At 44.6% G+C, this 24552-nt stretch overlaps 1 protein-coding gene across 1 annotated transcript in view; it reads right to left on the bottom strand.

Moving 5' to 3' along the window:
- Nucleotides 1-24552, bottom strand: part of LOC309566059 (neural-cadherin-like) — a 214732-nt gene that overhangs the window by 58360 nt on the left and 131820 nt on the right. The window contains exons 14-18 of the mRNA XM_082271084.1: nt 24167-24294; nt 14558-14744; nt 6458-6601; nt 3843-4126; nt 1019-2630 (exon numbers count right to left, since the gene is read on the bottom strand). Of these exons, the coding sequence (XP_082127210.1) occupies nt 1019-2630; nt 3843-4126; nt 6458-6601; nt 14558-14744; nt 24167-24294 (2355 nt within the window). The remainder of the gene's footprint in view (nt 1-1018; nt 2631-3842; nt 4127-6457; nt 6602-14557; nt 14745-24166; nt 24295-24552) is intronic.

The following is a 24552-nucleotide window of genomic DNA, read 5'->3' on the forward strand; positions in this document are numbered from 1 at the left end:
CCCCTTAATTTCAGTGAAGGGAACACTTAAGGCGTCAGCATACTATGGCATTTTGGACAATTTAATGCTCCCAACTTTGTGGGAACAGTTTGGGGATGACCCCTTCCTGTTCCAACATGACTGTGCACCAGTGCACAAAGCAAGGTCCATAAAGACATTGTTCAGCGACTTTCAGGTGGAAGAACTTGACTGGCCTGCACTGAGTCCTGACCTCAACCCGATAGAACCCCTTTGGGATGAATTCGAGCGGAGACTGCAAGCCAGGCCTTCTACTCCAATATCAGTGCCTGACCTCACAAATGCACTTTTGGAAGAATGATAAAAAACATTCCCATAGACACACTCCTAAACCTTGTGGACAGCCTTCCCAGAAGAGTTGAAGCTGTTATAGCTGCAAAGGATGGGTTAACTCAATATTGAACCCTACAGACTAAGACTGGGATGCCATTAAAGTTCATGTGAATGTAAAGGCAGGCGTCCCAATACTTTTGGTGATATAGTGTACATACACACTCACAAGTATGTTTGAGCTTTTGGGTGCACATCCTAATGCAATAGGCTGTGCACACCTATGGGCTTGACCAACCCTAAATTCATGGATAGGGTCTGCCAACTGCCATTCCAATGTTCAGTTGGAGTGCCCTTTTTTTTTTGGCACCAAGGCAATCTCACTGGACAGGCAGGATTTTACATTAGTATCTTCAGAACAGTAGAAGGTAAAAATCTTCAGTAAATGTGGCTACATTTTAACTAAATTCGAAGTTCCTAAAATCCCAAAATATAACCACTTGCAGAGGAAAAATCAAATTTTTGCTAACACTATTTAAATGTATGTGTTTTAGCCCATTATCAATACAGCATCAAGGTGACTGACAGCATTGCTCATCAAAAAGAATGAAAGTTTTCGTAAATTTTACATGGATCATGTTGAGCACAAATGGCACATATTAGTGGATCTCTCCTTAAAGTCATAGTCAAATAACTAAACATTCCTAGGATGCTGTTGATAGTCTCTTACCTCCATGAATATAGACGTAGACTTCCTTGTGGCCTTCTTTGTGTCCATTATCATTTTCATCTCCAATGGTTATCGTCAGCGTATTTGTGGCGCTCATTGGTGGGTTCCCACTATCGGTTACAATTACAGGAAGATGAAACTCTTTCTCTTTTTCCCGATCAAAGATTCTCTGAGTTTGGACCGAGGCTGTGTTATTTCCATGGTCAACAAGTAGGAAGTCGAAAGAATTCTGGAAGTCACTTGGAAGAGAAAACCGAAAAGGTGGCCCATTTCCTGGAGAGTCTGCATCTACGACATACAACAAATAAGAGCTTTCGTTCATACGTAAAGTCTGTGGCCAAGCTGCATTTTCCCAAACTACAGGCATATACAAGCCGTTGAACCTTGGACCATTGTCATTGACATCTAGAAGAGTGAGATATACTGTTGCTGTGCCCGTTTGTGCCGGAGAACCATTATCGATGGCCAGAATAACTAGAGCATACTGCGACATGGTTTCCCGGTCCAGTGATTTAGCCACTATCAAGGAACCGTTTTGGTCAACGTAAAATTCATCAAGAACATCCGAGTCTGCTTGAATACTGTAAGATATCTGTCCATTTTCGCTTGAATCTGCATCTGTAGCTGTCACTCGTGTTATAATACTTCCTACAGTTATATTTTCAAAAAAAGGTGCCACATGAATCAGTGATGGATTAAAAATAGGAGGATGGTCATTATAATCTTGTAATTCTATCAGGCAATGAGAAGTAGTAGAGAACTCTAAGTCTTCTACTTTGATGGTGAGATTAAACCAACGCTCATGAGGGTTTTCGTAGTCCAGTTTCTTTTTCAATTTTATTTCGGCCAGGTGGTTCTTCCTTCCATTTTCAATGGAGAATTTTTGATCTGGATCCCCCTCGATGATGCTGAAGGTCAGTAAAGCATTTTCTCCAACATCTTCATCGACCGCAGAGACTTGAAGGACCTTAAAGTTGACTTCACTGGTTTCTGGAACGACTGCATTCCAAACATCTTGAGTAAATCTTGGGGCATGATCATTAATATCTACCACTGTAACTGTTGCCGTACCCGTGGTCGACAGTCCACCACCATCTTTAACTTCTACCAAAATCAAATAGGTATCATTCTTTTCTCTATCAATGTCTCCAACAGCTGTATAAATGGTACCAGTCTCATTATTTATTGTAAACATCTTTTGGCTTGACAAATCCAAAGGACTGGTTACTATCGAGTAAGTCAAAATGGCATTTTGTCCTTCATTTTTATCATCAAGATCTATGGCTGCCATCTCCATGACTGAAGTGCTTGGTGGTGAATGTTCAACCACGCTGGCGTTACAAATGTTAAATGTGCAGAGGAACTGTGGGGCATTGTCATTAATATCCTGTACGTAGATGATTACATCAGTAAATCCTGTAAGACCATCACCATCGTCATCAGTGGCCAACACCACAAATCTCCACACTGCATGTTCTTCACGGTCCAGGGTCTGCAGGGAAAATATCTGTCCCGTCTTTTCAGTTATGGTAAAGACAGTTTCAGCACCACTGCCATGCAGGGAATACTTTAAACCTCCTAGTTCATTATGGTCTGGATCGTTAGCAGAAACCTGGATGGTGTGAAAAGAAACAGTAATAAACACTATGGACATATTTATAAAGCAGTGAATCTGACATTCACCAAACATTCACCACAGGTAACTCGTCAACATCCACGTGTTTTAGTGCTCAATTTACCACCAATAAATGTTTGGTGAAAGTCACATTTATTGCTTTCTAACTATTACCCTATGTTTTTTTTTTTTTTTTTAGAGAATCTGAAGGGTACCCACTGATTACCCGTGGGTTTTCTAAAATGTTTGGAAATCCTACATGGGTAAGATTTGATGTAATTGTAGATCCACCTATGGGGAACATTTTTTGCTCTGCTATACGCTAAATAATGGTGCCACCAAACACTTTCTAGATTCTCCATGTATTTCTAGAGAGAATTCATCAGGTTTAGACACCATTGGTTTCATTACGTGAAGGAGAATTGTGTAAGATGAAGTATCATTGGAGAGAAGAGAACTAAGTTGACCTAAAACAGTAGTGCTCAAGCTCCAGGCCTCGGCCACCCTCTTCCTGGGCTTCCAGTCAGCTGCATATCCCCTAACCTCCCACAGTGCCTCCCAGCTCCAATAGTGTCCCCAACCTTCCATAGTGGCCTGCAGTGCCTCTCAACCTCTATCAGTGCCCCAGGCCCCCTATGTGCCCCACAATCTCCCAGAGTGCCCTTCAAACTCCCACAGTGGCACTCAGCCCCTTTCAGAGACCCCATTTCCCACAGTTGCCCCAGCCCACTCCAGGAGCCACCAAGGTCTGCTGAAGAGTGTCCTAACCGCTTCCAGTACCCCCCCCCCCCAGCCACCACAGTGTTACACAACCCCATCCAAATCCTTTCAGCATTTCAATATATATTTTGCATTCCCATACTTTTATTGTGTAAATATAATATATATATATATATATATATATATATATATATATATATATATATATATATATATATTTTTTTTTTTTTTTTTTTTTTTTTTTTTACTGTTGGCACATGAAAGGTTTTGAAAGATATTACTGGGCCCAAGTTTCAATAAAGTTGACACCCATTGGCATAAGGTGAGCATGGGAAAGTCATAGCAGGCAGAGACTTTCCACAGGCAAGTTGTAGTTTTGGGTGGCTTACCGTTAATAAACAAGAACTGGTTGAATTATAGGGAATGTAAACCTTGACTATGAACCAGGAGCAGTAAACGGCAATTAGAAAGACAGAAAAAAATTCTTACCTGCAGCACAAACACTGGCAAGTCAACCAGTCCCTCTGCAACACTTCCTCGATACTCGTTCAAAGAAAAGACTGGGGCCTCATCATTTTTGTTCAACACGCTGATGGTCACAGTGGCGTAATCCTCCCATTTCCCATCAGATGCCAACAGGGTGAGTACATAGACCTTCACCTCCTCATAATCCAGGGGATGCACAATTAAAATGGCGCCCGTCTCTGGGTTGACGTCCAGCACTCCGCCTATGTTACCTGATGTGATTTGATATCGGATTTTTGCATTCATACCTGAAAAAAATTAGATTTTTTTTTTACCACATTCAAACGAGTTGTTTTAAGTAAGGGATCATTGCAAATTCACATCTTAGGCCAATACAAGATGGATTCTGATTGACTCCTATGGATTACTGCAGTTATAAATTAGAACTCTTTTAATGCATGTGAGCATATATAAAGGTTATTTACAGAACAGAATGCCAATAAAACAAACAGGAAAAGATGTCTGACTTCGCCATACCAAAAGCTAATCTCATGGAATACATATCCCCCAAATACCCTTTCCACTAATTTTCTCTAATTAATCAACAAGGTAAAATAAACTACCTAAAAGTTACTTTAACTTACCCAAATCCTTGTGCCATGTGAAACGCTGTGTTCCAAGTCTTCTATCCTACTCAATGCTGAGTGGAAAATACTTTTTTTTGGATGCCCACATTGCTCCCTGCGTGATGTGAACATTTCCTAATGGCTGCTAACAGTGATGTTCCCTCAGGCTCCAGAAGAGTAGACAACGAGACGTCACCATGAGGGGACTTACCGGTGCAGGCATAGGTTGCAGTGCTGCATCAATGGTCTCCACTTCCAGAAGTGGCACCAGCAGGTGAAATATACACACACTTTTATTAGTGCGTTGTTGCATCGATCAAGTAAGCCAATGTTTCAAGGCCACGCAGGGTTCCTTCCTCAAGGCAACATACAGCCTATGTTGCCTTGTGGAAGGGACCTTGTGTGGCTCTGAAACATTGGCTAACTTGTAACATTGCACTAATAGAAAAGTGTGTATGTTTGTGACCAAGTGCTCATCATTTCACTGTGGTTTACGTGGCATCATCCACTATGCAATTATCATTTTCAGATGGTGGACGCCAAAGGCAATATAATGTCAGTAGGTTTTCTCTCTTCATAGCACACCTAAATTTAATGCAAAATTTCTAGTTGCCCACCTGTCCTACTGACCATCCTTCTTTGATACCTTGAGGCATTGACCCCAAATCTAGCAAGCAAAAAAGACTTTCCACTGGTACTCCTGATCTTTCATGCGGTTCAGACTGTATTACAGTCAGAAATCATGCAACCATCAATGATGAACACCAAAGGCATTATAATGTCAGAAGTTTTCTTCCCTTCATAGCACACCTAAAAACAATGCAAAATTGCTAGTTTTTTTTTTTTTTTGCGGGAATGCGTGATTGCGGCGGACAGATCGGACCCTTGACTGACATTTTTGACACTTTTGGGGGCACCAGTGTCATTACTACAGTAATCAGTGCCATAAATATGCACTGTTACTGTAAAAATGACACTGGCAGGGAAGGGGTTAACTTTATTGGTGATCAAGGGGTTAAGTGTGTCCCTAGGGGCGTGATTCTAACTGTCAGGGGGCGTGGCTTGTTAGATCATCACAGAGACATACGATCCTACATAGCAGGATCGCATAGCCTCTGTCATGATCTAAGGGAGAATGACAGACGGCTGTGTTTACATCAGCTGTCTGTCTTTCTCCCTCTCCTGAGGTATATTGCGAGTGGCTGGCACCGGTGGACATCGGAGCCGCCGGTCACATGCGTGGGGATGTCAGTGAACGAGCGAGAGCGCGCCGGCAGCGGCACGTGTTCGCCCCCTACAGGCTCGTGGGCGAGTGACGTACCCATACGTCCCTTTCCTCAGGAGAGGCTGACTGCCGCAGTATATAGTTGTGCGGCAGTCGGCAAGTGGTTAAAGAGGAAGTAAACCCTCCGCTGCAAGTTGTACCTATAGGTAAGCCTATGATAAGGCTTACCTATAGGAACTGTAAATATCTCCTAAACATGTACCGTTTAGGAGATATTTACCTTACATGCAGCCAGTGACGTCACTGGCGCATGCGCTCTGAAGGAATGGCCGCTGGTGCTGTTCCTTCAGAGTCCCGTGCTGGTCGGCTCCTGCGCGTGTGCGCGGGAGTGACGTCACCGCGGCTCTTGCCAATCAGATGGCCGGATGCCCCGATCCCGGAAGACGGGCGACTGGACATGTCGCCCGTCATACAGGTAAGCGGGCGGCACGGCGGGGGCTCGTTCTAAGGTAAGTATTTCATAATGAGCTAGTATGCGGTGCATACTAGCTCATTATGTGTTTCTCTTTCAGGTTGCAAAAAGAAAAATCATTTTTTTTGGGGGTTTACAACCTCTTTAAAGTCAACAGGTTGGCATAACAGGCCACACAACTATCACTTTCAGGTGGTGGACACCAAAGGCAATATCATTTCAGAAGATCTTCTCCCTTGATGGCTCACCTATATTCAACACAAAATACCTCCCACTTTGCCCATTTTTCAGCCTGCACCTTTCAACGTCACGGTACCTTCATCTGGGTCACTGGCACTCACAGTCGCCACCACGGTGCCCACATCCTGGTCCTCATCCACGTTCACATAGTAGGTGCTCTGCGCAAAGGCCGGTGGGTTATCGTTGACATCGCTGATAAAAATGCGCACGTAGGCCGTATCTGCGAAGACAACAGGCAAAGGGAAATTAAGGAAAGAAAAAGTAAAAAAACCCAGAGTGAGCCAATTCTGTCGGCTGCAATTTCTCTGCCTGTCGGGCAGAGCGTTAAATGAAAACTAATATGTAGACGATACGGGAACAGGCCCCCGGGGGCAGAGAACAATTTACACAGCCGCATTATCCTGAACGCGCTTGAAGAGGGAGACGGACGTCAAAAGCGATTCTTCTCAATAGATAACACACAGATAATTGATTTCTGATGTCACAAGCTTTTTATTTTTCGGCCTATCGCCCCAATAAGGCCGTTTAGTCCGGGGGTAAATTACACAGCTTCAGAGCTCAGCAATTTCAAAGGAGAATAAACGCAGAAAAACTCTATTATATATTCACAGCATCTATCTGCGTAGCCCGCAGCCCGGCACAAATAGATTCACTTCGCTTCTATGTATCTTATTAATGTAAGTTATTCCAATACATTTTCCACCTACCCCAGTTATGTCATTTTAATGGTGATGGTCCCATTATTCCAGAATTCTTTCCATAGACAAATTTCAATCAGGAACACTTTATTAACCCTTTAAAGGGGAAACTTCTACAACCCAAGGGATAGAGAAAGTACAGATGCATCCCCAACTGCATTATAATTAGCGGTACGTCTAATATTAATATGACCCCCGGGCTTTTATCTTTTTTTCATTTCAAATTTTAACTAGATGTTAAAAAAACACACAAATGAATCCACTTATGTCTTAAAGCTGAACTCCAGGCAGATATAAAAGACACAAATTAAGGCAGCTCTGTATTCATTAACTTGCCATTATATGTATTTGTTTACATGAAAGCATTGTAACAACCTGAAATTGAACTTGTAGGGTTTGTACAGCAGAGTTCAGGCTGGGAGTAGGAGAAGAAGCACAAGGAGCCAATCAGTTCATGTGCTGACAAGAAGCATGCTGATAGGAGGAGAGAGCAGAGCAGTGGCGGCTGGTGCTTGATGGGCCGGGGAGGGGGCGGCAGACGGACCACACCATACCCCCCCCCGGACCACAGCAGTCCGCACACCATACCCACCCCCCCCCCCGGTCGCCAGCTCACTCACCTTGGGCACCTGGAGGGCAGGCAGGCAGCCCTCAGTCTTTTACGTCTCCTCCCTCCTCCTCCTCCTTGGCCAATGGCATGGCTTCTCCTTTTCGGCCAATCGGGAATTGGCCAGGAGGAGGATCCGTGTGACAATAGCGAATATTAATTCGCTATTGTCACAAAACTGGGTGGGCTCAGGGTGCAGTGCTCTGCGCCCCGAGCCCACCCTTTTTGAAGCCTATTAGAGCCTCTGGCTCTAATCACGTGCTTAAAAAAAAAGAAAACCCCATTGGAATCCATGCGTCCGGCACCCTGGCCGCACACATGGATGGGGGGTGGCGCCCCTGCGCCCCCAATGGAGTCACTGGAGCAGAGTGATAGGGAGATAAGCTAATCATTGTGCTGCTTCTCCTTTCATTGTCCAGTCACAGGCTGGGGCGAGTCCTGAAGACTCAGAACAAGCTAATCACTGTGCGGCTTTACGTTTCACTGTCCATTTACAGACTGGGGTGGGTCCAGAAGGACCTGGGCTCAGAAGAAGCAATACAAGGTGCCAATCAGTTCATGTGCTGACACATGAAGCATGCTGATAGGAGAAGCAAGCACAATGATAGAGAGATGACCTCATCACTGTGCTGCTTCACTATTCACTGTCCATTTACAGACTGGGGTGGGTCCAGAAGGAACCGGGCTCAGAAGAAGCAATACAAGGTGCCAATCAGTTCATGTGCTGACAAGAAGAATGCTAATAGGAGAAGTGAGCACAGTGATAGAGAGATGACCTCATCACTGTGCTGCTTCACTTTTCACTGTCCAGTCACAGGCTGGGGCGAGTCCTGAAGACTCAGAAGAAGCTAATCACTTCAGGTTTCACTGTCCATTTACAGACTGTGGTGGGTCCAGAAGGACTTGGGCTCAGAAGAAGTAATACAAAGTGCCAATCAGTTCATGTGCTGACAAGAAGCATGCTGATAGGAGAAGCGAGAACAGTGATAGAGAGATGACCTCATCACTGTGCTGCTTCAATTTTCACTGTCCAGTCACAGACTGGGGTGGAAGGAGGCAGAAGGATCTAGGCTCAGAAGAAGCAATACAAGGTGCCAATGAGTTCATGTGCTGACAAGAAGCATGCTGATAGGAGAAGCGAGCACAGTGATAGAGAAATGAGCTCATCACCGTGCTGCTTCACTTTTCACTGTCCAATCACAGACTGGGGTGGAAGGAGGCAGAAGGACCTAGGCTCAGAAGAAGCAATACAAGGTGCCAATCAGTTCATGTGCTGACAAGAAGCATGCTGATAGGAGAAGCGAGCACAGTGATAGAGAGATGACCTCATCACTGTGCTGCTTCACTTTTCACTGTCCAGTCACAGGCTGGGGCGAGTCCTGAAGACTCAGAAGAAGCTAATCACTTCACGTTTCACTGTCCATTTACAGACTGTGGTGGGTCCAGAAGGATGGGTTCAGAAGAAGTAATACAAAGTGCCAATCAGTTCATGGGCTGACAAGAAGCATGCTGATAGGAGAAGCGAGCACAGTGATAGAGAGATGACCTCATCACTGTGCTGCTTCACTTTTCACTGTCCAGTCACAGACTGGGGTGGAAGGAGGCAGAAGGAGCCTAGGCTCAGAAGAAGCAATACAAGGAGCCAATCAGTTCATGTTCTGGCAAGAAGTATGCTCATAGGAGAAGTGAGCACAGTGATAGAGAGATGAGCTAATCACCGTGCTGCTTCACTTTTCACTGTCCAGTCACAGACTGGGGTGGAAGGAGGCAGAAGGACCTAGGCTCAGAAGAAGCAATGTAAGGAGCCAATCAGTTCATGTGCTGACAAGAAGCATGCTGATAGGAGAAGCAAGCGCAGTGATAAAGAGATGAGCTCATCACTGTGCTGCTTTTCCTATCACTGCCAAGTCACAGACCGGGGCGAGTCCAGAAGGACCTGGGCTAAGAAAGAGTAGTATAGGGAGCTTTTAAGTTCATGTGCTGACAAGAAGTATGCTGATAGGAGGAAAGAGCAGAGTGAGATAGAGATGAACTCACCCATGTGCTGCTTCTCCTTTCATTGTCCAGTCACAAGCTGGACAGTGTTTGTTTATATGCAAGCAGTGAATTTGAACTACTGTCAGCCTTTTGTAGTTTTTGTACAGCAGAGCTCAGGCTGGTAGTCGGAGCAGCAACACAGGGAGCAAATCGGTCCATGTGATGACAAGAAGCATGTTGATAGGAGACAAGAACAGAGTGATAAAGAGATGACCTAATCACTGTGCTACCTCACTTTTCACTGTCTAGTCACAGACTGGGGTGGATCCAGAAGGACCTGGGCCCAGAAGAAGCAGTACCCAGTCACAGACTGGGGCGAGTCCAGAAGGACTTGGGATAAGAATGAGCAGTATAGAAGCATGCTGATAGGAGGAGATAGAAGAGTGAAAGAGAGATCACTGTGCTACTTCTCCTTTCACTATCCAGTCACAGGCTGGGGTGTATCCAGTCACAGGCTGGGGTGGGTTCAGAAGGACTTAGGCTCAAAAGAAACAGTACAAGGACCCAAAAAGTTCACGTGCTGACAAGAAGCATGCTAACAGGAAAAGAGAGTAGACTGAGAGAGAGATGAGCTCATCCCTGTGCTGCTCCTTTTTTCACTGTCCAGTCAGAAGCTGGACAGTGTTTGTTTACATGTAAGACATGTGGGTACCTGAATGTGAACAAGATGCATGCTTATAGGAGAAGAGAGTAGGATGATAGATGAGCTCATCACTGTGATACTTCTCCTTTCACTGTCCAGTCACAGGCTGGAGTGGGTCCAGAAGGACTTAGGCTCAAAAGAAGCAGTACAAGGAGCCAATAAATTAATGTCCTGACAAGAATAATGCTGATAGGAGAAGAGAGCTGAGTGACAGAGAACTGAGTTCATGACTATACTGCTTCTCCTTTCACTGTCCAGTCACAGGCTTGGGTGGGTCCAGAAGGACCTGGGCTCAGAGGAAGGAGTACAAGGAGCCAATCAGTTCATGTGCTGACTAAAAGCATGCTGATAGGATGAGGGAGCAGAGTGAGAGAGAGGTGAGTTCATCACTGTGCTGCTCCTTTTTTCACTGTCCAGTCACAAGCTGGGCAGTGTTTGTTTACATGTAAGCCGTGTGAGTACCTGAATGTGAACAAGATGCATGCTTTTATGAGAAGAGAGCAGGGTGATAGATAGATGAGCTCATCACTGTGACACTTCTCCTTTCACTGTCCAGTCACTGGCTGGAGTGGGTCCCGAAGGACTTAGGCTCAAAATAAGCAGTACAAGGAGCCAATAGGTTCATGTGCTGACAAGAATAATGCTGATAGGAGAAGAGAGCTGAGTGACAGAGAACTGAGTTCATGACTATACTGCTTCTCCTTTCACTGTCCAGTCACAGGCTTGGGTGGGTCCAGAAGGACCTGGGCCCAGAGGAAGGAGTACAAGGAGCCAATCAGTTCATGTGCTGACTAAAAGCATGCTGATAGGATGAGGGAGCAGAGTGAGAGAGAGGTGAGCTCATCACTGTGCTGCTCCTTTTTTCACTGTCCAGTCACAAGCTGGGCAGTGTTTGTTTACATGTAAGCCGAGTGAGTACCTGAATGTGAACAAGATGCATGCTTTTAGGAGAAGAGAGCAGGGTGATAGATAGATGAGCTCATCACTGTGACACTTCTCCTTTCACTGTCCAGTCACAGGCTGGAGTGGGTCCCGAAGGACTTAGGCTCAAAAGAAGCAGTACAAGTAGCCTATAGGTTCATGTGCTGACAAGAATAATGCTGAAAGGAGAAGAGAGCTGAGTGACAGAGAACTGAGTTCATGACTATTCTGCTTCTCCTTTCACTGTCCAGTCACAGGCTTGGGTGGGTCCAGAAGGACCTGGGCTCAGAGGAAGCAGTACAAGGAGCCAATCAGTTCATGTGCTAACAAGAATAATGCTGATAGGAGAAGAGAGCTAAGTGAGAGAGAACTGAGTTCATGACTATTCTGCTTCTCTTTTCACTGTCCAGTCACAGGCTTGGGTGGGTCCAGAAGGACCTGGGCTCAGAGGAAGCAGTACGAGGAGCCAATCAGTTCATGTGCTGACTAAAAGCATGCTGATAGTATGGGGGGAGCAGAGTGACAGAGAGGTAAGCTTATTACTGTGCTACTTCTCCTTTCACTTTCCAGTCACATGCTGGGGGAAGGGCAAAGTGTATCTCAAGGCAAAACCTTTTTATTTTGTTTTGGATAGAGAAGGGAAGGGTTATTCCGTTTATGAAGCTTTTATTGCTGCCCTACTGTTGGTGAGACTTGGCCCATCTATTTGTACCAGTGACCAATGACACTGAGAAAAAAATGAGGGGATATTCAAAATTTTAGAACTGTCCCCAGATCAAAAGCTATGGGGAAATGACTAATGGGGACAACTGTCTAAGCAGGGAGTTCTGCTCACGGGAGATTTCCTCTAAATTACGGTTATATCTCTGGGACAGGAAGTAAAGGTACATTTCCCATATGGTGCATGGGCAGAAAATAAAACTGGCTGGGGTTCCAACCCTTCCATGCGCCATCTAAAACTAAACAAAAAAGTTTGGGCTATACCTGGGTGCAAAAAAAAGAGGGGGCAGTGGGGGCATGTGCCCTGTGCGCTGCATTGGGAGCGACACCATCAGTGGACAGTGCTAGAGACCAGTGTGGCCAGTGGGGGAAATTACTGGAATCGATCTCTGAGTCTTTGCCCTGGGTGAAAGAATGTCTAGCTTTGCCATTGACTTCCGCTGATGTCAATCACAGCCAGTGAGGAGCAAGCAGGGGGGTGAGGCCAAGCTGTGCGCTGTGTGTCAATTGACACACAGAGAGCGGCTCGAGAGTGAGCCCGCACAAGTGCCCCCATAGCAAGCCACTTGCAAAGGTGGACACTCAGGAGGGGGGAGGAGCCGGTAGTGATGGCAGGGGACCCAAGAAGAGGAGGATTGGGGCTACTTTGTGCAAAAACCATTACACAGAGCAGGTAAGTATGACATGTTTGTTATTTTAAAGGAAACACAAATTATGGGTTTACAATCACTTTAATCGAAGCTGAAGATAAAAAGAAAAAAAAAGAAAGAAAAAAGATTTAAAATACTTATGATATTTTAATGATCTAATTACAATGACTTCTAAAACATAAATATACCCTGAGGTTGCTGTGAGCTGTACTGCACACTTTGTACACTAGGGATAGACCAATGTGGTTTTTTTCAGGGCTGATACCGATAGCGATATTTTGGCCATTGCATATCAGTATCGGCCGATATGGGGCGATATTTTGTACATTTAAAGTTTTGAAAAATAAAGACAATTTTTAACACAAATCTGGTACTGAACGTGTTAATTTTTGTTTAATGCTTAATGGCTGGCTTGCTGGCACCCTGTGGTAGGTGGGTGGCTGGCACAGGGGCTGTGGGTGTCTGGCTGTCTGGCACCCTGTCTGTAGGAGGCTGGCAGTCTGGCACCCTGTGGTGGGTGGCTGACTGTTTAGCACCCTGTGGTGGGTGGCTGGCTGGCACCCTGTGGTGGGTGGCTGACTGTTTAGCACCCTGTGGTGGGTGGCTGGCTGGCACCCTGTGGTGGGTGGATGGCTGGCACAGGGGTTGTCGGTGGGTGGCTGGTACAGGGCCTGTGGGTGGCTGGCTGGTACAGTGCCTGTGGCTGGCTGGCTGGCTGGCAGGTACAGTGCCTGTGGCTGGCTGGCTAGTACAGGGCCTGTGGCTGGCTGGCTGGCTCGCTGGTACAGTGCCTGTAGCTGGCTGGCTGGCTCGCTGGTACAGTGCCTGTAGCTGGCTGGCTGGCTGGCTGGTACAGTGCCTGTGGCTGGCTCGCTGGTACAGTGCCTGTGGCTGGCTGGATAGTACAGGGCCTGTGGGTGGCTGGCTGGCAGGTACAGTGCCTGTGGCTGGCTGGCTAGTACAGGGCCTGTAAGTGGCTGGCTGGCAGGTACAGTGCCTGTGGCTGGCTGGCTAGTACAGGGCCTGTGGCTGGCTGGCTGGCTCGCTGGTACAGTGCCTGTGGCTGGATGGCTAGTACAGGGCCTGTGGGTGGCTGGCTGGCAGGTACAGCACCTGTGGCTGGCTGGTACAGGGCCTGTGGCTGGCTGGCTGGCTCGCTGGTACAGTGCCTGTGGCTGGCTGGCTAGTACAGGGCCTGTGGGTGGCTGGCTGGCAGGTACAGCACCTGTGGCTGGCTGGTACAGGGCCTGTGGGTGGCTGGTTGGCTCGCTGGTACAGTGCCTGTGGCTGGATGGCTAGTACAGGGCCTGTGGGTGGCTGGCTGGCAGGTACAGTACCTGTGGCTGGCTGGTACAGGGCCTGTGGGTGGCTGGTTGGCTTGCTGGTACAGTGCCTGTGGCTGGCTGGTACAGGGACTGTGGGTGTGGGTGGCTGGCTGGCACCAGGCTGCTGTGGGTGGGTGTATGGCTGTGATACACTCCCGCGAGACTAGTCCTGACTCTAGACGAGTTTATCCAAGGCAAGGGAGGTGGCCTAAGGCAGAATGATGTCACAAAAATATCTGCATTATCGGCCAGTTTCGGGGCCGATACCGATATATCGGGGAAAGTGCATATCGGCCACCAATATATCAGCCTTGACGATAATCGGTCTATCCCTAATGTGCACACATCACCTAAGCCAATCAGTAAAATGGGGGTGACACAGGAACAGAGCAAGGTGATGAAACTTTTTCAGCTAGGCTAGTCAGCTGTACATAGCCATATATGACTTCTCACAGAGCTTGAGCTGCATAATATCCTCATTCAACGCATTCTCCTCTATTTAAGTTTTAGCAAAACTAAAAAAAATAAGCCAATACACACATTATTTTAAACTGAATTCTAGATATTTTGTGTACCAGAATTGGGCTGCCCGTGTTTTCCTGGTCGGGAGGATTCTGAGCCATCGGATGATTTGACCTCCAGTAGGTACGATGTCTTTGTTTCTCGGTCGAAGACGGCTGCGGTGTAGATGCTCCCTGTCTGGGGGTCTATGTGAAACAGAGCATGGTCCCCACTACGATCTTCCAATATGGAATACATGATCTGAAGGACAAGACATGGAGGTCAGGAACTGACTGGACACAATCTTCCCTTTTGAGACCTCAGCCTCATAGTACAGCCATTCTCAACCAGGGGTTACTAGGGGTTCCTTGAGCTTTGGCTTATTGACCTGCCATCTGATGGTGCCAATATAGTTCTGGGTACAACAGAGCCAGTGGCAAGACACCATTGCTTTTTTTAAATATCTGTAAGGATGACATTCTCACCACCCCTGTAAGGACCAATTTACACTTGCATTGCTCTCTGAAAACTGATTTGTGGTGGACAACTGCAATAACCCTTGAAAGCTTGCAGCACCACAGAAGATTCAGAAGAGTTCCCACTTCAATTTTTTTTCTGTCACCCAATGAAAAAGTACACGTAGTACTTCACCCCATTGTTCCTACATGCTTTGTAAGCCTAGCTACGAGGTTGAATGGCTGTCCCACTATCTCCCAACCCCATGGCCACCCACCAACAAACCCAGCAAGGAGACGGTTGCTTGATAACCAGTGCTTGCCTTGGTTCCAAACACTTGCCAAAGACAAGCACTGGTTCTTGTAGCTGGAAGAAGCACTATTTATCAAGCAGCTGTCTCCTTGCTGGGTTTGTTGTTGGGCGGCCATGGGGTTGGGAGATAGTGGGACAGCCATTCAGACTAGGTTCACACTTCTGCGTGTGCCGGGTTCGCATGTCATGTCGGAGCGCACTGCTCCGACATGACATGCGATCAGCTGTGCGGTGCGAGTTTAGCCATACAGTTTGTATGGCTAAATTCGCACCGCACCCGCAGCAAAGACGCACAGGAGGCATTTTTGCTGCCGCATCAGGATCGGATCGCACAGCGGTTCACACTTGTGCGATCCGATCCTGTGCGAACTGCACGATCGCACTGCGATATGCGATCAAACTAGGGGTGTCGTTGAGATTACATTGACACCCCCAGCGGATCGCATATGGCAGTGTGAACTGCCGGGGGTGCGTGTGCGATGCGGGAACAGGCTGCGAATTCGCAGCCTTCCCGCATCGCAATAGTGTGAACCGAGCCTCAACCTCGTAGCTAGGCTTACAAAGCATGTAGGAACAATGGGGTGAAGTACTACATGTACTTTGTTCATTGGGTGACAGAAAAAAAATTGAAGTGGGAAATCTTCTGAATGGCAGCCTATAGAAATCAATGGGCTTCAACTGCACCACAAGTTGGGTGTGAGATAGTGGGTCAGCCATTCAACCTCGTAGCTAGGCTTCAAAGCATGTAGGGACAATGGGGTTAAGTACTACATTTACTTTGTCCATTAGGTGACAGAAAAACAATTGAAGTGGGAACTCTTCTGTATGGCAGCCTATAGAAATCAATGGGCTTCAACTGCACCACAAATTGGGCATTAATGTGTGTTGCTTTAAAAAAGAACTGTCACTTCAATGTTTTCCAGTATTATGCCCCCCAAGAGACATAGTACACGTAGCACTTCGTCCCATGTTGCTACTTGCTTTGAAAGCCAAGCTACAAGGTCAGAAAGGGTGCCGAAAAAAAGGTTACAATAATGGCCACAGAAAAACACACATAACACAGATAATCTTGCTGGGATTTTACCGCGATTTTCATGTAACTCAAAGACTGCATCTTGCATTTGATGCATTTTTACACTTTCAATACATTTCAATGGGGAGGTTTAAAGGGATGCATTTTTCTTCAGCTTTTCTTGTGCCTTTTTAAATGCAAAAGCACTTCAAAAACTATTAAATAAAAAGTCAAATAAAATTAAATTAAAAAAACATATATATATATATATATATATATATATATATATATATATATATTTTTTTTTTTTTTTTTTTAACTGTCCATTTCGGTTTTTGTTTTCGACCAAGTGCATCCTGAATTTTTGGTTTCGGTCCAGAATTTTCATTTCGGTGCACCACCAACCAATACCAAGGGTGGGGTACTATTATTTCTAAAAACTAAAATCGATGAAGGGGCACTATTCCTCCAACTAAAACGAATGATGGGGCACTATTCCTCCAACTAAACCCAATGATGAGGCACTATTCCTCCAACTAAAAACCAATGATGGAGCACTATTCCTCCAATTAAATCCAATGATGGGGAACTATTCTTCCAACTAAAACCAATGATGGGCACTATTCCTCCCACTGATACCAATGAAGGAGCCGTATTCCTACAATTGAAACTAATGATGGGGCACTATTCCTCAAACTAAAACCAATGGTGGAGCACTATTCCTCCCACTGATACCAATCGTGGGGCACTATTCCTCCCACTGATACCAATCATGGGGCACTATTCTTCCAACTAAAATCAATGATGGGGCACTATTCCTCCAACTAAAACCAATGATGGGGAACTATTCCTCCCACTAAAACCAATGATGGGGCACTATTCCTTAAACTAAAACCTATGATGGGGCACGATTTCCTCAGCTAAAACCAATGATGGGGAACTATTCCTTCACTGATACCAATGATGGGGCACTATTCCTCCCACTGATACTAATGATGAAGCACTATTCCTACAATTGAAACTAATGATGGGGCACTATTCCGACAACTAAAACCAATAATGGGGAACTATTCCTATAACTAAAACCAATGATGGAGCACTATTACTCCCACTGATACCAATCAAGGGGCACTATTCCTCCAACTAAAACCAATGATGGGGCACTATTCCTCCAACTAAAACCAATGATGGGGCACAATTTCTCCAACTAAAACCAATGATGAGGCACTATTTACTGCCACTAATTGAGTATTTTCTATTTCTACTAGCCACAGTCCAGCCCTCCTAAAGCACGTAGGACAGTAAACTGGTTCTTTGTTTAAAAGGTTTTGGAGACTCCAGAATTTTCATTTCGGTGCACCACCAACCAATACCAACAGTGGGGTACTATTATTTTTAAAAACTAAAACCAATGATGGGGCACTATTAATCCAACTAAAACCAATGATGGGGCTCTATTCCTCCAACTAAAGCCAATGATGAGGCACTATTCCTCCAACTAAAACCAATGATGGGGAACTATTCCTCCAACTAAAACCAATAATTGGGAACTATTCCTCCAACTAAACCCAATGATGGGGCACTATTCATCCAACTAAAACCAATGATGGGGCACTATTCCTCCAACTAAAACCAATGATGGGGCACTATTCCTCCAACTAAAACCAACGATGAGGCATCATTTAATGCCACTAATTGAGTATTTTCTATTTCCACTAGCCACAGTCCAGCCCTTCTAAAGCACGAAGGACAGTAAACTGGTCCTTTGTTTAAAAGTTTGGAGACCCCCTGCCTTAGAGTGTTGGGATGCTGTTCAAAATCAAAAGCACTGCAATGCACCAACACTTGTAATATGTCTTTGTGTTAATGCGTGCAATTATATAAATCAACCTTAAAATAACCAATATTTGTATTAACAGTTTCCCTATTTATTTATTTTTAAAATCTTGTTATTGCTTAATATCAATGTTTCCTCTTTTTTTTCCAGTATACTATCACCAATTGGAACAAGCATCCTGATAGAATATTATGACTTGAATTTGTGGCGGTGTCACGCATTGCACTAGTTGCTGGGAGACTGAGCAGCGGGGAACTGACACTTTGTGAATTGGGGAATCTTGCAGTTTGCGCTCTCATTTTACCCTTTGGTATGGAAGGGAAAGATGAAAGTGACAGTTTGTTTTGGGAAGGCTGGCATTGTTGTCCCCTGCAAGGATGGCAAGGATCAGCGTGAGAGGATTAATTCAATGAGACGCACACAGATACATCAAAGCAAAGGAAAAAGTAAGAAATGTTTTTTTCATCCGTAAAGAAATGTTTAGATTCATGTTGCTTTTTTCTTTTTGTAATAATACACGTATGATACCCAGCAGAGGTAGGTATAGTAGTACTGTGTTTGAAAACCTGTTTATATGTGTACGTATAATGGAAATCTATGGGTATAGAGGTTTTAATTTGTTTAAATAGTGACCAACCAGGATACTATGAGATGTATCTTAGGTGAATACTGAATAGTGACACTTTGATGTTTTGTGTTGCCTTTAGAAAAGGCAACATAAAACGTTATTTTCTTTCAAATATTAATAGCCTCTGCCAGTCTTTGTCATCCTTTTTACACCAGAGGAACCCTTGAAATTTTTTTCTAGTCTTAGCGAACCCTTGATAAAATCAATTAAATCGGGGACAATGGGAAGAATGCCTCTTACATTGGTGGTCAATGGGGAAGAATGCCCCTTACATTGGTGGTTAGTGGAAAGAATTCCCATTACATTGGTGGTTCGTGGTAAGAATGGCCCTTACATTGGTGGTCAGTGGGAAGAATGCCCCTTACATTGGTGGTCAGTGGGAAGAATGCCCTTACATTGGTGGTCAGTGGGAAGAATGCCCCTTACATTGGTGGTTGGTTAGTGGGAAGAATGGCCCTTACATTGGTGGTCAGTGGGAAGAATGCCCCTTACATTGGTGGTCAGTGGGAAGAATGCCCTTACATTGGTGGTCAGTGGGAAGAATGCCCCTTACATTGGTGGTCAGTAGGAAGAATGCCCCTTACATTGGTGGTCAGTGGGAAGAATGCCCCTTACATTGGTTGTCAGTGGGAAGAATGCCCCTTACATTGGTGGTCAGTGAGAAGAATGCCCCTCTTCTATTAGTGGTCAGTAGGTAAAATGGTCCCTACATTGGTGGTCAGTGAGAAAAATGCCCCCCTAAAATCAATTAATTGGGGGACAGTGGGAATAAAGCCACTTACACTGGTGGTCAGTGGGAAGAATGCCCCCCTTCCATTGGTGGTTAGTAAAATTGCCCCCCCCCCCCCACATACAATGGTGGTCAGTGGGAAGAATTCCCCCCTTTAACTGGTGGTCTTTAATAATAATACTGCTTACATTGGTGATCAGTGAGAAGAATGTCCCTTTCATTAGTGGTTAGAGGAGGTGAGAGGAATACTCCCCTTACAGTGGTGCTTACATTGCCCTCCTTATCAGTAGCTAAAGAGACCATTGGTGTCATTGCACTGGCTCTGCCAAGTGGCGTTAAGTATGGAAATTTGGAGGCACTATCACTTAGGAGGTCAATCAGTCACAGCTCAAGGAACCCCTTGCAAACTCTAGAGGAACCTTGAGAATGGCTGGCTGGTGCAGAAATAATATTTGGCCTGAATAATACATATGATTTCAGGTAGAATGTTATTATTTACTTATTAACTTAACTGATGTTTTTGACTGAATAATCCCTTTTTAATACATATATTTTGCATTTCCAAACTCTTTATTGTATGGGCATAAATGTTTTTATTTTATTTTTTGCTGTTGACGCATGGAAGATTTAGGAAGAATTAATTTGGCCCTGGTCTCACTAGGGCTGAGAACCACTGGTCTAGTAGTACACACTTTAACAATGTGTTGACCTTGTACAAAGGGACAAAAGGATCGTTCAGAAACTCCTGGTTGTGTACTGAGGAACATGAAGTACAAATGTTCATATCATTGAAAGGTCTTTTTGAAACATGTATTGGTTAAGAATACCAAATACAACCAATATGTTTTAGGGGGAAAAAAAAGCAAACTTCCCCTTCTTCGGGACCTGAGCAATGGATGTTATTACAATCATGATGGATTGGACTAGAAGACCTATGTTAAGGTTTATCTCTTAACAGCACTAAGAATGGCTAGGGAAGGGTTAAATGGTCAGTTTTTTTTACTATGTCCTTTTATTATTGATTTACCTGTAGTTTTAGGGAAGCGTCTCCGCTGGAGGACAATGACAGTATTAAAACCCTGAGCAAAGTGTATAAGTTTGAGAGTACCAGTGTTCTTTTTTACACTTTTCTTAGACTTTTCCAGGGACCCTGTGGGATATCCTGAGCTGCCATCCTTGAACTAGAGATCAAACCTGACCTTTCCACTTGTGTCCAGCGTGCCTACATGTCTTTTGCAGTATTAATAACCTGACACAGGTTTTGACCCTTCCCCACACTTTTCAAAATGAAGAATTAAAAAACCTATTAAAAAGGCATTTCTGTGTGTTAAACCAACTATGTTTTTATATCTTTTGGGGCTTTCATAATTTACTTGCCTTTTAAATAATAATAATGATAGTCTAGTTGAAAAAATTAAAAAAAAGTTTAAAAAAATGTTTCAACCAGAAGTCAATAGGAAGGTTATAAAAAATCTGACGAGGAACGGTCTTTTTTTAACCTCCCCCCGTCCGCGCTACAGCCTATATACGGCTGCAGCGCGGACTCGAATTTTCGGGAGGCCGTTTTTAAACGGCCTCCCAGTGACACGCCCCCAGCGCGCTCCCGCGAGCGCGCTGCGGGGAAAATCTGTGTCGGCCGTGTCCCTTGGACACAGCCGATCACAGATCGTGGTGAATGGCCAATCACAGCGGCCATTCACCACGTGATCTGGCCGTCCAATGAGCGATGATCTCATATGTAAACATATGAGATCATCTCTCATCGCCGGCGCTCCTTCCTCACACGGAGCCTGCAGTGTGAGGAAGGAGGGGGAGCCGACAGCCGCTGGGGACACACAGCAATGTAATCAGGGCACCGATCACCAGTGCCCTGATTACTAAAAGGTAAAAACACACACACAGTGCCCCCACATCAGTGCCCACAGTGCCCGCCATCAGTGCCCCCCATCAATGCCCACAATCAGTGCCCATAGTGCTGCTAGTCAGTGCCCATCAGTGCCTGCTCATCTAGGCACTGATGAGCACTGACTGGCAGCACTATGGGCACTGAGTGTGGGCACTGATGGTGCTGCCCATCAGTGCCGCTCATCAGTGCCACCCGTCAGTGTCCAGTGCCATCCGCCAGTGCCCATCAGTGCCGCCTATCAGTGCCCATCAGTGCCGCCTCTCAGTGCCCAGCAGTGCCACCTGTCAGTGCCCAGCAGTGCCACCTCTCAGTGCCCAGCAGTGCCGCCTCTCAGTGCCCAGCAGTGCCGCCTCTCAGTGCCCAGCAGTGCCGCCTATCAGTGCCCAGCAGTGCCGCCTATCAGTGCTCATCAGTGCCGCCTCTCAGTGCTGCCTCTCAGTGCCGCCTCTCAGTGCTCATCAGTGCGGCATATTAGTACCTCCTCATCAGTGCCCATAAGTGCCACCTCATCAGTGCCCATAAGTGCCACCTCATCAGTGCCCATCAGTGCAGCCTATCAGTGCCCATCAGTGCCGCCTCATCAGCGCACATCAGTGAAGGAGAAAAATTTATTTTCAAAATTTACTCGCAGAAAATAAGAAAAACTTTTTTTTTTTTTTCAAAATTTTCTGTCTTTATTCTTTTTTTTTGTAAAAAATAAAAAACCCAGAGGTGATTACATAACACCAAAAGAAAGCTCTATTTGTGTGAAAAAAATGATAAAAATTTCATATGGGTACAGTGTAGCATGACCGCGCAATTGTCAGTCAAAGTGTGACAGCGCTGAAAGCTGAAAATTGGCCTGGATGGGAAGGGTGTTTAAGTGCACAGAAGGCAAGTGGTTAAAAAAGGCCAATTACAGCGCTTGCTGTCTCACTATTGTTCTAAAATTTACCAATAAATACTAATGCTTGTAAAGTGCTTAATATGTCTCCATAACTATCACTTTAAGCAGAAACCATGTTTAAGAAACGTGAAATTAGATGTGATAAATATTATAAGACATTGATATTACAATGATTAATAATCCAATAAAAATAGATGACTGTGATTGAATTAAATAAATACGTAATCAGCGCTAAAATATAAATATATATATAAAAAGTCCAATAATCCAAAACTCTGAAGACGTCACCGGAAGTGACGAAACGCGTCAGTTTGGACCGCATTACGTCATCACGCACACCCAGCTGGAACGCAAGCCGGAAGCTAGCCGCGAATCCGCGAGGAGGACGTGCAGCCTGCACTGCTGACCACCAGGGATAGCGTGTATGGTATTTTAAGTGGAATTAAACCCGATGGATGGGAAATAAACAATTTTAAAACGTTATTACGCCATCTGGAGCATTTCTTCTTCTCTCCTGTTTATACACCCAAATTTATCCTGGAGTCCAGAGGAGCCATCACCAGCCCAGAGGACTACCAATAAGGGAAAAGCCACTTGGCCCAGGGGGCCACTAAAGCCTGAAAGGTCTTAGTATCATATGATACATAAGACCCACGTCATTTGGTAAGTGACCCACCTTATTTAAAACTGGATCAAGCATCTTTGAACGATCAAGCCAGAGCACTTGCACTTTGTATGGATAGATATTCACTGAGGACATTAACTATTTGAGCACCAGTCACGATTATTGGACTTTTTATATATATATTTATATTTTAGCGCTGATTACGTATTTATTTAATTCAATCACAGTCATCTATTTTTATTGGATTATTAATCATTGTTATATCAATGTCTTATAATATTTATCACATCTAATTTCACGTTTCTTAAACATGGTTTCTGCTTAAAGTGATAGTTATGGAGACATATTAAGCACTTTACAAGCATTAGTATTTATTGGTAAATTTTAGAACAATAGTGGGACAGCAAGCGCTGTAATTGGCATTTTTTAAAAAAAGACCGTTCCTCTGCATTTTATCTACTTTTTACAGCAGCTGCTCTTTTAATCAAACCTCACCCAATTTTATTATCAATTTTATCATTATATTGTCTCTTTAGTTTTCATATTTATTGGCTACTCTATATTTGGCGCAGGGAATATACTTTGTATATATTTTCTACATATAAAAAATCTGAAAATGTAAAAGTTAGGCTGGCATGGTGGAAGTCACATAGTGACATGTACAATAAACATGATAGGTTAATCAGAAAATGTGGTAACATAAAATGGAGTGTTGCAAAATCTTACTAATTGTTGGTAGAGCCAACTGAATGCTGTCTAAAGATGGTGCTGTGGAAGGGTGATGAATATTAGAGCAACTAATAGAATGTTGATGAATGCCAGTACTAATAATTGGATGCTGACAACCTTTGGCACAACCAATGGGATGTTGATGGGTGGCAAAACCAATGGAAGGTTGAATCATGTTGGCCCAGCCAATGAAATGTTGAATCATGTTGGCCCAGCCAATGGAATGTTGGATCATATTGGCAAATCGAGTGGAATGATGGATCATGTTGGCCCAGCCAGTGGAATGTTGGATGATGTTGGACCAGCAAATGGAATGTTGGATCATGCTGGCACTTTCAATGGAATGATGGATTATGTCAGCCCAGCCAATGGCATGTTGGATCATGTTGGCCCAGCCAATGGAATGTTGGATCATGCTCGCCTTGAAATGTTGATAATTAAGTGGACATTTCATTAGTCAATTATGCCTAGAAATGGGTAAAGAGAATAACAATCAATGAGGTAAATGTTCACACAAAATGTAAATCTGAAACCTAAAGAATTTGGTCTATGATTTGGTTACCTCTCCATTAAGTCCTAGGTCTTGGTCAGATGCAGAAACCTGAAGGACAAAAGTCCCCAACTCAAGTCCTTCGGTCACTGAAGCCTCGTATATTGACGAGCTGAAGAATGGGACATTATCATTCACATCTGCAAGTTCAACAAAGCATCTTAGTGTTTTTACCAACCATAACAGCGTTAAATTGCACATGCCATGCAACAATAAAAGAAAAAAAAATAACTATAATACCACAATCTAGTTCTTCAGATAAATATTGATCATATACCAAAGACTTAAAAAATAAAATTCCCCTAGAAACAATACTTCTTCCCTGCTGTATAAATGCTTTGGCTGTGTTCAAGTTAGCTTCTGAGAGAAGACATGTAAGATCACAATGAGTGTGTTTC

The sequence above is a fragment of the Pelophylax lessonae genome, assembly GCF_965119305.1.
Source record: "Pelophylax lessonae genome assembly, chromosome: 10".
NCBI lineage: Eukaryota > Metazoa > Chordata > Amphibia > Anura > Ranidae > Pelophylax > Pelophylax lessonae.